The sequence below is a fragment of the Plectropomus leopardus genome, chromosome 14, assembly GCF_026936395.1.
Source record: "Plectropomus leopardus strain MGB_pleo_1.0 chromosome 14, ASM2693639v1, whole genome shotgun sequence".
In the NCBI taxonomy this organism is placed as follows: Eukaryota; Metazoa; Chordata; class Actinopteri; order Perciformes; family Serranidae; genus Plectropomus; species Plectropomus leopardus.
In genome coordinates this window covers 18,142,279-18,159,132 of record NC_142189.1, presented here as the reverse complement: position 1 = coordinate 18,159,132, position 16,854 = coordinate 18,142,279, and the positions used below count along the sequence as shown (strand labels likewise).

The 16,854-nt window shown below is 41.7% G+C and overlaps 2 protein-coding genes across 2 annotated transcripts in view; one reads left to right on the top strand and one right to left on the bottom strand.

Moving 5' to 3' along the window:
* Positions 1-8: 8 nt before the first annotated feature.
* Positions 9-7,307, bottom strand: six4a (SIX homeobox 4a). Its single transcript, XM_042501504.2, has 3 exons — positions 6,266-7,307; positions 3,981-4,675; positions 9-2,198 (listed from the first exon to the last, which is right to left on the bottom strand). Exons 1-3 carry the CDS (start codon positions 7,000-7,002, stop codon positions 1,591-1,593), a joined length of 2,040 nt encoding a protein of 679 aa, XP_042357438.1. The 5' UTR covers positions 7,003-7,307; the 3' UTR covers positions 9-1,590.
* A 974-nt stretch (positions 7,308-8,281) lies between these two features.
* The window catches only part of mnat1 (MNAT1 component of CDK activating kinase), a 45,954-nt gene continuing 37,381 nt past the window's right edge, over positions 8,282-16,854 (top strand). The window contains exon 1 of the mRNA XM_042501250.2: positions 8,282-8,484. Coding sequence (XP_042357184.1) covers positions 8,396-8,484 — 89 coding nt within the window. The 5' untranslated portion in view covers positions 8,282-8,395. The remainder of the gene's footprint in view (positions 8,485-16,854) is intronic.

Genomic DNA, 16,854 nt, shown 5'->3' with positions numbered 1-16,854 from the left:
AATATCTCTTTTACGTTTTTATAAATATAAACTTTTATTGCAGTATGGAGATTTAGAAAAATACATTCACATAATTTCAGATAACAAACATATAATTCAAACTAAGATAAAAAAAACAACAAAAAAAAACAAATGACCATCAGTTTTACCATTTGCCCACGACTCATTTTTGGTATATGACATTAAAGCACTGAGGATACTTCCACTGTAACATCCATTCAAATTGATGGGATAAATCCTGCCAAAGAAAAGTAGTCCACTTCTATGAAGATGCGTGACGCACTGATAGATGTGCATGGTTGGCTGTGAGGCTGAAATGTGCTATTATGGTCACGTATGACAGCGAGGAATTAGGCTCCTGTTGTGAAAAGCGCCGGACACACTTGACAAATGGGCTCCACATTCTTCTCGACTTTCCCTCCAAGCTGACACCCAACAAATGTGCCAGGGACGCTAAAATCTCTGAAGCCTGCAAGAGCTACGACCGAGCTTCCTTTCAGTGTTACTCACAAAACAAAAGTAAAAAAGGCACTAGTGTCCAAAACATGACGTCATGCAAAGAGAGATTATTACAATCTCTTTATAGAAAAATATCATTCATGATTACTGACACTGGGAGAGACACATCAAAATGAAACAGGATATAGTATAGCATCATCACATCTAGTTAACATACTATGAGTTGCAGCGTTATAAACAACACATGAAGGTGTGAGCATGACCTTTGGATCGTCTTGGTCTCACAGGTTGATGATGAGACTTGAAATATGAGTTGTGTGCATTTGTCGAGGTGAGCCAACTCTACAATGTGAAGGCTGTTTGAAACATTGTCATGTCATTATGGTAGTGCAAACGCCAAAACAGACCAATGCCATTGTGTATTTTAAGTAGCAGAAAGGCACAATCGTCTAGTGCGACACTCCTCGTTCATTTGGTGTGATAAAAAGCACAAAAACAGGGGGTTGCAGAGACTCGAGAGAGTTTAAAGTGATAACTGAAGGACACTTTTTTTCCCTAAATCAGCAGCTTTATGTGTTTAATGACCTATTCTCTGTATGTGTGCAGTCCTTTCATGCAGCCGACGCTGTTTAACTGACCGTTTTCAACGCCGAGGCTCTCTCCCTCTTCCCCCTACTGAATGACCTTTTTGGTTTGACCCATATGACGCATTTAGTTTGGAGGAACATCCTGGTCACGTGACTCGGAGGCATTCCAGCACCTGCTTCTGCAGATCAAATCCACTCAACAGGAAGTAGCAGGTGTTGTCTATAAAAATGCACATTTAAACACGGCTGACACACGTACGGCGACTTCTTCTGTCAGCAATGTTTCGTCTCATGAACGGGGCTTTTAAAACATGTCAGACTTTTTATATTTTTATGATTAACTGCCCACCCACAGGGCTCCTCTCTGACTAGAGTGCATTGTAAAAGTCAAATGAACAAAAATAATTTAACATTTAAAGGAAATGAATGGTAAAAAATAAAAATAAAACACACGCACACACACACACACGCACACAAAAGTAAAAAGATTCACCATATCACTGCTTGGGCAGACATGAGTGCTTCTGCAAGAGGAGGTTTGAGGTTAAAGGTCAGCCATGTCCTCCTCCATCTGCACTGTCTGTAGTTTGGCTAGCTCCTTCCCCTCTGCAGCCTCCATCTCCCCACACATCGCCCGCACCATCTCGCTCACGCCTCCCGAGCCCGAGCCATCCACCTTGTTTTCTGAAATGTTCATGTAGTTGTTCATGCCAGGGCCCATCAGGTGTGAGGAGGGCCCCCGGACCTCATGGCCCCCCATATATTCTGTGGGCTGGAGGTGGTGGCTGCTGGGGTCCGTTTGGGCCATCAGTGGCGTGCTGACGGTGAGGGTGGTGTAGACTTCTGGCTCAGGGCTGGACGAGCTGACGGCGGGGACCTCGGTGGTGGAGGCTGGACCTTGGCTGGAGGGAACCTCTTCTGAGTTGGGAGTGGTGTAGCTGAGCTGACCGCTGGGGTCTAGGTGGAGCCCTTGGTGGTACGAAGAGTAGATGCCGCCCTCCAGAGGCTCCTTCTTGATGGCTGGTTGGGTGGTGTTGCTCATGCTGTAGAGGACTGTGCTATGGTGCAGGGACGTCATGGTGAGCTTGTCCTGCTGCTGGAACGAGTCGTCACTGGAGGAACTCACCGCTATGTTGTTCAGAGGCATGGTACCTGTGGTGAAACAACATGGATCAATACACACAGCACCTCCAGTTTAGATCGATTCTCATGGTTGGATCCCCTTCTCCTTCCTCTCAGTATTTTACGTTTCATTTACAGCAGGCCTTGGCCCTGAAATTGCTGTTGTGTGTCTCACACACTTTGTGCTCTTTAAGCTCGACCTCGCGGTGCCCCAGAGAATGAGTGCAGGAGCCTGCCAGGACTCAACAGCAAGCTGCAATTTTCTGTTTTTCCTTATTATTCATCGTGGTTTTAGATTCTCTGCTTTATGTCAAAGTAAGTGCTGTAATGGCTGATTCCCTGTTAGTGCGTTTCATGGCCTCTGATTGTCTGAAACATAGTTCCCCTCCTCCCTGCTCTGCAGATCAAGACTGCAATGATGATGAGTGATGGTGACTTCAGAGCTTGTTTTTATTCATCTCTGGGGTTTTCAAAGGACCACCTTCTTCTTCTTCCGTGTGTCTGTGTGTGTGTGTGTGTGTGTGTGTGTGTGTGTGTGTGTGTGTGTGTGTGTGTGGCCCGACACTGTTTCTTGTGTTATGTGTAGTATCGGCCCTTTGGGCTATGGCCCAAACACAGACAAGCCAAGAATAAAGCAGCACAGATATATTGGGTGGATGTAGTAGAGACTTGTTGACAAACCACCAGGGACGTGTTGCACCGGTGTGGAACATTTAAGGAGGGCAAAGGGCACCGCTGATTAGCTAACAGTAACTATAAAAACAAGACCCAAGAATATAGCATCTATATATTGATATAAGAGTAGATTGATTCTGAATTTTGGTTGTTCAAATACAGCAATAGATCTTAATTTAGTCTTTTCCTCGTCCACTATTATGCACTACATACCAGCACTACATTCTGACAAAGTTATAAACTTAAGATAAGAAAACATACGATCCAATTTGATACGACACAGTACTATACAAAACAAAACTATAGGATACGTCACAATTCGATATGATATGATACAATATGATACGATGTTATTAATCCCACACTCGGGAAATTCACATAGATTTTCTTGACAGTGAATGCCTCTGTATCTTTAAGCATTATATCCCCATTTAATGAAATATCAGCACAGTCAAATTACAATTAAGCACTGCAAATTTAATTAGTTATAACCACATTATTTTGTCATTGCCAGCCTTTTCCGCCTCAGTTTATCTATATAACTTCCACGTAATCTCAAAAGTTATTACCAGAGGTGTGAAGTCGAGTCACATTACATTACATGGATTTGAGTCACAAACTTGATTACTTTGGATTCAACTTAAAAAAAGACTTTGACACCAATGACTCATCACTTCACTTAGACTTGAACCTTTTGACCCTAAAACCAATTTGGAAGGATGAAGTTATAGACATTTTTTTCCAATATAATCAAGATAAGATAAAGACTGGAGAGAAACATGCAGAATTCATTCTACTGTGGTTAATAGTGCAATTTAACAAATAAATACATTTTTAGAGCATTTATATTTTTTGTAAATGTAATATATTATTGATATTAATATATTAATATTGATATTAATATATTATTACTCTGTTGTTAAAATGGCATAATATTTGGTGAAGAGAGCATTATGTCTTGTTTAAGACTCGAAACTCAATGTCTAGGACTCTGGATTGGCCAGCCTTGACTTGTAATTGGTTACTCTAGACTTGGGACTTGTTTGTGACTTTCAAAACAATGACTTGTCCCACCTCTGATTATTACAACCAAACGAGTGTGTACATTGAAATAATCGTGTAGTTTTCTGAACCCACCTTGTTGTGAGGATGATGAGGCAGACGAGAGCTGCAGTGGAGGAAGACCTACGTCGCTGTTGAGTAATGAGCTGCCGTCGCTGTCAGAAACTCCACCTCCTACCTGGACCAGACTGTAGCCGCCCAGCTGCAGTGCACCTGACGAGGAGCTGAACGTGAGCACAGAGGAGCCTCCGTTCTGCGCGGCCATGGTGTGGATGCCCTCCAGCTTCACCTCCGCTCCGTTCACACACCCCGAGTAGGAGGCGTACTGCAGGGCCGAGTCCTCAGCAGAACTGCCCAGTCCCTTCTCCTGTCCTGTCTGCATCTGCATGTCCATACCAGAGCCCCCCAGCAGCACCCCTCCGGACGGCCTCAGTGGGTTGAACGCCAGCGGCTGGATGCCCAAATTGAGCCCATTGAAGAGGATGTTTCCAGGTGTGTGGAGGTAAGACGAGCCACCATTGTGAAACACGGTGGAGGGGGTGTTGCTGGTCACTAAACTTCCGTTGTAGAGACCACCGCTGCTGGATCCAGAGGGTAGCTTGATGTCCCCGATCTGTTGGATGACCACCCCACTGTCCAGAGGCCCTGTTTGAATGGGAAGGGTCCCGTGGGTGATCACCCCGTCTGAGGAGTTAGAGAGGGGCCGGGGAGACAGCTCCTCCTGGCCTTTGCTTGACTCATCCTCTGTGCTGTGGTTTCCATCGGATTCACTGTGGAAAAATGACAAACGCCGTCACAAAACAAAGAAATTGTGGTGAACTGTTGACATAACGTGACTTTAGGCCACTTTTTAAATTAAAGAATTAAATAAAATTGGGAAATGTGAATGTTCCTGATACAGATTTGAGTATTTCCCCCCATTTGAGCACTTTTTTGGCAAAGAGGACACTTTAAAGTACCATTACAACCCAAATTCAATAAAATAGCCTACAATTTGTGTATTGACATTTATTTCCTTTCCACCCACATCTTGCCAGAGTCACATTTGTTGCTGTGTTATTACACAGCTTTGAAGAGCAGCCTGTGTTTGTGAGTGTGCAGCCCTCTCTTACCTCATGGAGAGCTGCAATGACAACAACCAACCAACGTCAACAACCGTGCAACCATTTGGCGCAATAAATTCTGGTGTGACAAACTGTCTGCCAGCACTGGTAGCTTGACAGAACAAATGGCTGAGAGTAGTTATTTGAATTTCTTTCTCAATTTAAAATGATGCTGGGATTTAAAATCCCCTTTTTCCATCTCCATGAAGTCTTAAAGGGATATGGAAGTAGTTGGCACAGATTATTAATGAAGGAGTGTTTTTTTTTTTTTTTTAAAGATTGATCCAAACAGCTGCACCCCCTCCAGCACACACACACACACACACACACACACACACACACACACACACACACAAAACATCTCACCCCCACTTCAACAAAAAGATACAACAAAAATAAAACACTAGTTGTAATATATATGAGATGATTTGTTCAAAAATATCCACAGATTCTAAATTTCTTACTAAAAAGTCGTTTCTGAATACTTTTAGCCACTTACAGGGAAACTATACTGGTGTGTGTGTGTGTGTGTGTGTGTGTGTGAGAGAGAGAGAGAGAGAGAAAGAGAGAGAGAGCGAGAGAGAGAGAGGTCACCTCCACCAGGTGTGCGTCAGCTTTGTTCACAGACAGACAGAAACATGAAAGAAGCCACACTTCTATCTGTTTGTGTGGGGGATTATGAAATGAAACGCAGGAGCTGATGGAGGCTCTGAGATCCTTTTTGGTCTGAGAGGGAGGGAAAAAAGTGATTCAAGTGCTGGGATGGGGACACGTGCACGCGCTGCTGTGTGTTCGTCTTTGTCACAACAACATACTACAAACCGATAAAAGAAATGAACTTGTTAACTGAGTGTGTGACAGTCAGATCACTGGAGTGTGGACATTACTGTGTTATTTAGCTGCTTATGGTTTCCATGCCCCTTAGCACCAACACACTTGAAACCGGATCTGAATGGCAACAGCTTCATATTTCAAAACATTAAAAGCATGCTCCAAACCCTTTTTACGCGCACTTTTTTTGTTTCTTAATTGCCAACTGTTAATGATTCACATGTAGTCTTATGAAGGAGTCCGACGGGACATTTTGAGATAAACTGTCAGTCAATGCCTGAGAGTGAATGGTTGTAAACCATAAGCGCCTTTTCCGTGAAAAAAAATTTAAATACTTTGTTAAAATCTACCTGCTTTAATGCGTATTTTACGCACAGACACATTCAGAGAAAGACATGTTTTGTTTGTTTTGTGAAGAATTAGTACCTTTTTGATTGTGCCTCGGACGGGTTTCTGTCTCTCTGCCTCCTGTTCTTGAACCAGTTGCTGACCTGGGTCAAGGAGAGTCCTGTAATTTTGGCGAGGTTTCTTTTCTCGGCAGGAGACGGGTACCTATTCTGGTTGTACAGATCCTTCAGCGCGTTTCGGGACCTCTCCTTGAAACAATACACAGTCTCCTCGCCGTCCCAGATAGTCCTGGGGAGAGGATACTTTCTCCGGATCCGGTACTTGTCCACGGCGCCCAGGGGTCTCCCCCGCGCCTTCTCCGCCTCGGTGTACCGCGCCTTGTACCACAGATCTTGCAGAAAGGTGTGGTTGGACGGGCTGAAACTGTGGTTCTCCAAAATACTGTACAGCTCCTGATAGCGGACCTGGTGGTACGCGACGAGGGCTTGGGCTTTCAGGATGCTTTCGTTGCCGCGGAGCAGGTCACTCTGTGGCAGGGACCACAGGAACCTGGCCAGCCGGTCCACATTGCCCCCCTGCTGTAAAGCTTCGCACACACACGCCACTTGCTCCGGGGAGAAAGCCAGAGAGGAAGCGGCGCTCACCAACAGCTCCGTGCGCACCGCGTCCGTGTTGGGAGTCGCGCGCTCCATGGACAACTCCGCCGCTGCGTCCAGCGCCACAAGCTTGATGCACTCCCGCTTATCCACCTCCTTCACATTTTCCCTCTTGATGTCACTCGCTGTTGTGACTTCTCCGGCAGAAGAAGAAGACATTTTTTTTGTTCAAGCCTTCCCTGGTAAAGTCACTCCTCCCAGCTCGATCAGGTTACCTCCTCGCCATGCGAATGCGATCGGATATCTGACAGCAGCTGTAAGTAGATATCTCTCTCCCCTTTTCCTTCCAACGTGACTTTTACTCTGCGGGGACTGGAGCTGGAAAGAGACACACTGGGGTCTATCTGCAGGAGAGCCACGCGATTGGCCGCCGAGGGCCCCGTTAGGGAGGAGCGAGCGGGATCCAGGCATGAATGTTTGGTTTCCAGCTGTCAGTCATATAACTTACAGTATATTCCCGTGGCTCACCTGTGCAAGGTGAGTGCTTTTGGGATCGTGGGAACGGGATATCCTCGTTGTCTGTCAGGAGGTGACTTAGCTGCGTGCGGAAACATCAGAGCATTTTTATTCCCATATCATGATATGGACACTGTGAAACCTGACAAGCTGATTTTACTTAAAAAAACAAAACAAAACTAGGAAACCAACTACCTTGAATAACCTAAGTAACTAAGCCCTATTAATGTTAATATATTTTACTTATATATAATTGTTGGATTTATAATTTAGTTAGATTTACTTTATTTTGTGAAGTTGTTGCACCCTAAAAATAACTAGTTTAATCTCTTTAAGTTTTGGCAACTTCAGTAAACCAAGTATATTGTGCAATATAAACTAAATTTAAAAAGCTGATTGTTCATTTGAGTTATTTTAACACTGGAGTCTAACTTCATCAATTATTACCATCTATAGGCTACATTGTCAATCCATCAATATGACACATAGGACTTGGCTGTTGGTGATTTAAATGTAAACCCACCTATTAGTGCAATTCTTTTATCACTGTAACATAATATTCTGTCTTCATCATACATAGTTTATTTGAGATGATAAATAACATGATCTTTGCTGAATTATTTCCCCAAACAGTTACACATTCAACCAGACACTTCATGATGTCAGAAGCCCTGGGGAGTAACATCTGGAGAGGTTTTTGGTTTTAATTATGTTCCAGTCGAGGCTTACATTAGATCATGGAATATATGGGAGTATCTATAGGGTACTGCAGTGAAAGCCATAATCAAAACAGCCATTTTATACACTCTCTCTAAATACAACATTTGAGAGGATAAGTGAAAATAAACCACTCAGCTTTTTTACCTCAGACCCCCCTCGGACTCCTTGGGGACCCCCGGGTGTGCCTGCACCACAGTGTGACCACCACTGCTGTCCAAGTCATCATTAAATAGGAACTTCTCTTATTAATGGCGTTTCCCGTCGGACCGCATTCTGTGTGACACAGCGGTTCGCCGCCGGGAAAGTGACAGGAGAGCTGCGAGTTGTTGACATTTTTTCCCACAAGTCTTCTTTATTTTGTGTTGCACAGACAGAAATGGACGACCAGGGGTGTCCGAGATGCAAAACAACCAAATACAGGAATCCTTCGCTGAAGCTGATGGTGAACGTCTGCGGCCACACGCTGTGAGTATTTACACCTGACAGCTTCAAAATACAGGAGTGATGCTAACTCTGCGCGGTTTTTACACACATACTGACACATTAAACCCACAAAGCAGGCGGTTAGCGCGTACTAAAACTAGCTCTATGTGTTTTAAACATTATATTTAACATTATACTCTCTCCCACATCTTAACATGCGGCAGGTTAAGTTTTAAAAACCGTTGGAGACAGATTTCAAGTCTCGCGAGCTTTTAGCCAATAGCTAACTGTTTGCTGAAAAATGACTTTTGTTGGATATAAATCCTACAGTATTATTGCAAATACAGTATTAAAACTGTCAAATATTGTGTCTCCCACAAGGACTAAAAGTTGTAGTAACAGACAAGTTGTCGCAGCTGATATTCGTGTTTATGCTCTACCTTAACCCTTTGAGACCTGAGCAAATTAGCTTGATTTAATTGAAACACATGGCAAAAGGCAATGAGCAATTTAACAAAAAATGACCCAAATATTAGCAAGAAATCAGTAACAAGTGACTTGAAAATTACCTGTAAAATAGAGCAAAAACAGAAAGAAAAAGGAAAAAAAGTAAAGACCTGGAAAAAAGTGCAAAAAAATTCAAATATTGATCAAATTGAATATTTATTTTTTTCTGTAAAATAATTTTAAACATATGATTATAATCATTAGAGCTATAACATAGACATTTTTTCACCCTTTACAGTTTTTTTGCACTTTACAGGAAATTTCTTGGCAAACTGCTAATTGGCTTTTCCCCCATGTTTTTGACAGAAATCAAACCAATTTGAGGTTTCTATCTAACAGGTGTAAATGCTTGTGCGAGATCTCTGAATGAAACACGAGAAAACTGATGTCGATCCAGGTTTCAGAGGGTTATTAGTGTTGCATAAGTACTGTTAATCTTGCTCGACATTGTCAATAAACATGGCAGAGATTTAAAGTTAGCTCTAAATCACACTGCATTGTTTGCACCTGACCTGCGCTGCTTTTTTGTACCCCTCTTTAAAAACTGATGATAATAGAAGAGGTCTTCAGATAGGTGCTACTGCTTCTATCATACAATGGTTTTTCTTTTTTTTCTTTGTACAGTTTTTTTTCCCAAAAAACACTAACTCAAACAAAGGCAGCCTGACTGCGCTTGTTGTCTAGAATAACAAATCTTAAAAGCTCTTGTGTCATGTTTATAGAAACTAGACAAACAGACAAAAACGCCTCAAGTCACCAGAACACATAAAAGGAAAAAAAAAACCAATATTAATATAAAAAAATAAAAATAAAATTAAAGTAGCCAAGTGTTTTTTTGATACATCTATCATTCATCAAAGTAATGTTAAACAATATTAAAGGAGCCGATCCCCTTACCTAAGTCAGCCTCCCAGTCACGGCCAAAAAAATGTCCCCCGACCTTCATAAATACGTCCTCTTTTCCTGACATTCTGTGTGACCCTTTTATTTGATGCCATTTTAAGAAAAGTACACAAAGTACAAGTTCAGAACTACAGAGCATAGGTTTAGGATGGCAGGGAGTAGAGTGGTTAATGAGAAGTGAATATTTTGTGTGTACGTATGCTAAAGTTTAAAGGCCAGAATAAGACAAGAGATCTGTATTAAAAGCTCCCAGCAACTTTATTTGTGCTGCACAATTATTTTGGATTGGATTTTTTTCATCCAGTACCTGTAAAAGTTTTTTGGACGTGCGCACCCTCCACGATGATTGATTGCTTTTGTCAAACTGTAACCAGCAAATGTGGTATTTTTATGTTAAAAGTGATTTGAAGTTAACCACACAACACAATCAATCACAAGTGGAATCATTTAATTTTAAATGACTAGATTGCGCAATAAACAAATGCTATTTATTAACACGCTACAGTTTTCATTGCACGTCACCCCTCTATCAGTACTCAGTAAAACTTGTGGGCTAAACATTTTCTAGTATTCAACCTTGTCATCTGTTTTTTAAAAAATGGTCATTTAAATGAAGGGGACACGGTCTCTATGAGCATCATGCAGTGACGGTGGGTAGCCTGATGAGAGCATCTTTTTCGACCCTGTCTGTTTATTGACCGTACCATCAGGAAGTGGCCGTGCTTTGTCATCAGGTCAGCAAGCTCATAACTCACCGCCTCTGTCTGGATGCAGGGCTACACACAGAAAATTAAAATGATTCTGCAATGAAGCAATTTGGAGAGATGTCCTAGCTGGGGTCACCTTGGATTTGTTCCTCAGAGCGGGTGCAACGGTGAATTAATGCACCACTTGGAAACTGCTGTTCTCTCAAACTGTATTAGTATTTTCATCACTGATGTGATTTGGCTTTTTGTTTGCAGCTGGGTTTCCTCAAGAGTTGATAGATATGGAGGTCTGTACTGTAGCGTGAGCAACGTGTTTCAATTTCACAGTTACTGACTTCCCATTTTGGTGTAATCAACAACTCTGTGCAGAAAAAGTGAATAAGAAAGAAAGGCAAATATGAAAAATATCAAATTAGACACCCAAATGGGTACATGCACATATAGCACCAAGTACAGTTCTTGGTTTCTGCCCAACTCTGCAGAGTGATTTACCTCCGTTTAGTTTTTTGTACCTCTGTTTAGGTTTTTTTCTTCAGTTTTTTGCTTCAGCTCATCATTATGAAGTACATTTTGATTTCACAATGTGATGATTATAGAAAAATGACACCATGGGCTTTAGATTGGTTCCCCATAATCCTTGCTTTCATTGTGCAATTCTGTCCGTCACCAGGTACGATCTCATGTATTTATTTATTTATTTATTTGCGCAGTAAAAAACAAAACAGCAAAACATCATCATAATAGAAGGAGATTGTGCTGGTGAGATGCAAAAAACCCTAGAGGCATATAAGAGAATCTCACCTCAAAATAAATTACAAAAGCAAGTAAAGTATCCTACAATAAAATAAAAAGAATAAAGAAAATAATGAGTTTGAATTGCTAGGACAAGAAAAGTTGTCTGTTTTCCCTTTAACTTACAGCAGTGTTGATAATCTGTTAACTGTTTGTCCTGACAAGTAAAAATACTTTTACTGGATCCAGCCCAAATGCTCTCTGCTGCAATGCTGATATTATAATATTATAAGTGTTGTCTTTTCTTGGTTTTAAAGGCTGCATTACAGTAAAGCGATAACATTTTTTTAATTTAAGAGACTTCTTTAACTGTACTATAATTTGCATTTACCAAGTTATATTATTATATCCACAATACTGATGACTGTTTATCCAGAAATCTCATTGTGTAAATATTTTTTGATAGCCCCATTAGTTAACCCTACAATATCACTGCAATATCGATATTGAGGTATTTGGTCAAAAGTAACGTGGTATTTGGTCTTCTTCATATCGCCCAGCCTGAGGCTAAATTATTAAATTGATTTTTCTAGGTGCTATACTGTATGCAACTGGACTTGCTTGAGTTTCTAGAAGACATTTTGCCTCTTATTCGAGCGAGAAAACTGTGGGTTAAAAGCCTGCGACTCAAATCTGTTAGAACTGAAGAAACCTCTCGGATAAGAGCCGAAACGTCTTCAAGAGGCCTTTGATACAGCACCTAGAATTACCATGACCTGGATGACTGAGAATCTTCACTTAACATGCAGCTGATTGATTAGAAAAAAATAATCCATAGAATAATCAGTGCTGAATGTTATAATTATATAAGTAGTTGGACTTTCTGCACTTGTTCATTCATTTAAATAACATAAATCCTCTCTCTACTTTGGCTTGGTTGAGTGGCCATTCCAGTCTTGGCTGACCAGGCGTTGCATTGCAGTATTGAGCTTCTCCACCACCAGCATGCATCTAAATTTAAACCCCACCACAGCACATTTTGTATCCTTGTCACCGGAGGCATTTGATGTGTGTTATTTATTACCTTTGCACAATGACACCGGACCCATGTCCTTTGGCATTTGACACTGGGCACAGACGGACACAAACGTAGGCGTAGGCATACAGCGGTGATGAGAGGTCTACCCTCTATAGGGAGGTTGACAGGGTAGACACACCTCATTAAGCAGAAGTTCTTGTACTTGGTAGTTAAATGTTCTAGGTTGAGTAATAAAGTGGACAACTTTTTTTTCAGGCATCCAGAGTTTCAGAGTTAAAAGCTTTGTTCAATTTCTTCTTAGATACCATAACTCCAACACATGGAGAGGCGTAAAATACCTTTGGCTGAGTAATCAGTACTAACGACTGTGCTTAAAATATATAAGGAATAGATCAACAATTTTAGGAATAAACTTATTAGCTCTTTTGCTGAGAGCAAGATGAGAAGATCAGTACTAACATAGCTACCGATAGGGAATGGTTAATTTAGCATAAAGACTGGAAACAGGGGAAATGGCTAGCCTGCTTGAAAAGTCTGCCTACCAGCACCTCGAACTCCCTGCAGATTGTTGTCCTTCATCTCAGTTGCTACACACATTAAAATAAAAAGATATAACAAATTGATTAGTGAGCAGGAGTGCTCGGAGGCAGATCTTTGAAGCTTTTGACACGAAGGCAAACTGTTTCCCCTGTTTCCAGTCTAACCCCCTCCTGGCTGTAACTTTATATTTAACAGACAGACATGAGATTGTTATTGATCTTCTCTTCTTAGTCTAGGCAAAAATACTAATAATAATATTTTCCAAAATGTTTCTTTAAGAGAGAAGTCAGCTGTAATTTCCTCAGGGCATTGCTGTAAAACACGGCCGATAGAGTGCCGCAGGAATGAGCCCTAAAACCTGCTGCTCTCCTGCTTCCCTCGTCTCAGAGTCATTGGGGTTTTGGTTAAATGCCTGAAATAAAGTCTATGGTTAACACAAGGATAAGAGACTTTCATGTTTTAAACTGAGACATAAAAATTTGTCAGTAAATACCCAACTTGTGAAATTTGAAGCGTTTATGTGTTTTAAAAAAGGTGGCTGCTAATAAGTAAAGGCTACAGAACGTCATCACGCCGAACACGGCTTTACAGCCTCGTTGCGTAGGAATATTAAGTCATGCAACCGTAGTCTACTTTGTTTGCAGCCTAACGTTGATTACTTCTGCCAGTAGCGTTTGTGCTTTAAACTTTTTGAAAGTGTTGTTGATTTGTTATTACTGAACAAAAGATGTAAGTATCATTAAGCTTATTTTTAGCAGTGATCCAAATCCTGTGGAAAAAAGTGACTTTTTGTGGAGGGAACCAGGCTTCTGTTACTTTTGGCTCTTACCTTACAGTGTGCGTCCATAGTGTTTTTACATTTTTTTGATTTCTGTTTTTATTTTGAGGAACATTGAAATGATTATATAAAAAAATGTTCAATTAAAATTAACTGTGGGAGAAATACTTCTGGAACCCGTGTCTCTGCTCACTTTGCTTTTCTACAAAGTACACCAAATCTAAGCTTTATTTTGTTAAGATCACACACGCTTATGCTTGCTTCCTGTGTAAGCAATCACACTCCTGAGCCTCAGCATTTTTTGACCGTGCTGCTGCAGGTATTGGAGGTCACAGGGCAGGACGGAGCGTCATAGCGGGTTTAAGTTTGACACAAAGCCAGTTCTTGTTTTTTCTAAACTCAATCTTTCCTCTTTGAAGATGATGAGCTTTGTGGCAGAAACAAGTGAATCCAGCTCCTGTGTGTTTATAGTGCTGTTTAGTTTTGCTCTTTAAAGAGGAGGCAAAGATGCAGGCAATGTCACCAAAGGGTGGTGGGGGTGGCTGTGGCAGAGAGGCCTCTTTGCTGAGCCAGGACCCTGTTTACCCTCCTCTTACCACCCCCTTCTTTGACCTGCTGACAGCTGCAGATGGGAAAGATAGGAGCCTGGAGCTCTGAGGGGGACAGGTGAGAGAGGGAGGAGTCAGGAGTACTCAGTCAGCGACAACAGCCCTGGGACACAGAGGTGGCAAGCTGCTCGAGATCTGTCGGCTCACTTAAATGTCTGCTCAGTATGCCGAGCAATACAGCTTTGACTTGGCAAGAGATTTCAGAGTCCCCCTTTTGATTACAAATTGCAACAGGCAAACAATCCGAAAGCTGTCACTTTTAGAGAAGGCGCATTTCGGAAGAAAGAAGGCAAATTGACTCTAGAATCTCCTCCCCTCCCTCTCAGACGTTCACCTCCTCGCTCTAGAGTTACACAGGATTTCCCCTTTGGAGAGTTCTGTTGTGTGGTCCATTTATGGGGCAGGGGGCAAGCTACGCCCCACTCCTTGCCCCATGTTGATGAATGGGCTCTTTGTGGGCCTGTGGAAACAAGCAGAATCCCTCCATCTACCTCCATATGGCCAGGCCTATACATCTCCTGTAGCCTGGGGCCGCAGTGAACATCTGCCTCTTCCAGGGTGCACTTGAGCTCCTCATGCTCTGAAACACCAACTGGACAGCGCAGATGTTTCTGTCTGTTGTTCAGCTTTTATTTTTATGTTGTAGCTTCATCAACGCCAAGCAAAACTGGCTGTAAGAGAGTATCATGCAATGCAATTTCTATGTTTGTTGTATGCATGTGAAAGCTTGGTGTCACACTTGGCAGTCTGGGCTTGTTTGACCCATATCTGAGACGCCAAGCGTAAACAGCCAAACTCGATGGCTCTGCAGTTTCTCCTCTAACTGCTTTTTTTTTTTTTGTTTGAATCCTGCTGATGAAGTGAAATGTCTGTCATGATCATTCTAATCTGCTCCATCCCCAGAGAGCTTTTGACTAGGCACCACCGTCTCAAGCCTTTGGAAAGAAATGACTCAACCATACCATCAATGACGTATGGTGAAAAATCTGTCTTTTTCCCATAAACTTTGCTATATTTTATAATGAAAACTGTCGGCGCTCAAAAGCAGATAGTGACACATGGAAACCAGATGTTGTCCATTTTTGTGAAGGTGGTCACAAGCAGGAAGGTGAATTCCTGTGGAAATAAAGCTCCGCAGAGACTTAATTAAAAGCGCGAACTGTGCAAACGTTTATCCAGGCCTCCACCCCATCAGGGGAGATTTAGGAACATTCCCATTGTCTTCAGTGTCCACTCCTCACTTGAGTGTGACTGATGGGTAAACGCCTACCTGCATAGAGGTGTGATAGATGGCTGAGCTCAGGGTTTTGCCCTCAGGTAGGTCTGGCAGTTGCCATGGAGTTATGTCGTCATGGTGCATGAAGTAAACCTTCCTGTTTGAACCTGGGCTTTACCTGACATTCCTCGACACCTTCTGAAGTGTTTTTGCCATAGAGTAAAATGAGTAGAAAAGACATTGAAGAGTTTGCCATTGGCAGTTGACTAGTAAAAAAGAAAATGGCAATTGTTTTAGTTAATATGATGTTAGCACACGTCAGTGAGGTGAAAGTGTGTCACTCACTAGTTTGAGTACACTCTTTTGGCCTATTCTGACACCTATTTTCCATATTAAACAGAAAAATAAAACGATGCACTAATCCAATCCACTAATCTCTTTCACCGAACTAAAATAAACACTAGCTTTACTGACTTGCAAACTCATTGTAAAACACACTTAGTTCAAACTTGACAGAAATGAATGAAATTAAACTCACCAAAACCTGTCTTGTTAGTCATCGATTAGTTAGTCCACTGCTTCAACAATCACCATCGCTGGTTTTGTTGAAATAAATTCTTAATTCACAGAGTTAACTGTGAAAAATATGCTGACTTTACATGCTGTTTATCCCTACAGTCTCTATGGCTCTCAGCTGTCAGCTGAGCAGCTGCTCTCACTCACTCTTGGGAGGGAGCTATAGTACATCATATTTCATCAAACATAAATTAATAGCAACCAAAGAAATCACAGTTATGGTGATATCTTAAAAGTAACAGGTTGCTTATTTGAAAACGCTACTACTCCACTGTTCATTTGATCATTACTGCAAAACCTTCCCTCTGTGAGTTTGTCAGTCATGACCTGAAGCAGGTTGGTTTGTTTCTTTGTGCCTCCTTTGCGTTTTTACACAGAACCAAATAACAGCGTTATCATTATGCTTGAGCGTGTGATTTTAGACAGCATGCAGGCATCACAGAATCAAAAGAGGTGTGACAGGCGTGACTTTTGACACAACAGCATTGACCTTTAGTGTGACATATAACATGCATCAGCAGCACTTTATAATCCATAACAATGGCATAACATGGCAATAACAATCATTTACCATCTCTGTTATATGGTGGATGATCTCTTCCTCCACTTGGAAGTTAAGGAGCTTCTGGATTTCACTATTTTTCCCAATTCGCTGACATTTGTGGCTGCTCTTCTTCTTTGAGATAACTGCTAACTGAAACTAGCTGCTTTATAAATCTTTAGCAGCGGGTCACACACTTACCATATCATCAAAACTGCAGACCCGTCCTGCCCATGATCCCATCCTGCTGGCTCTGTCTTATACA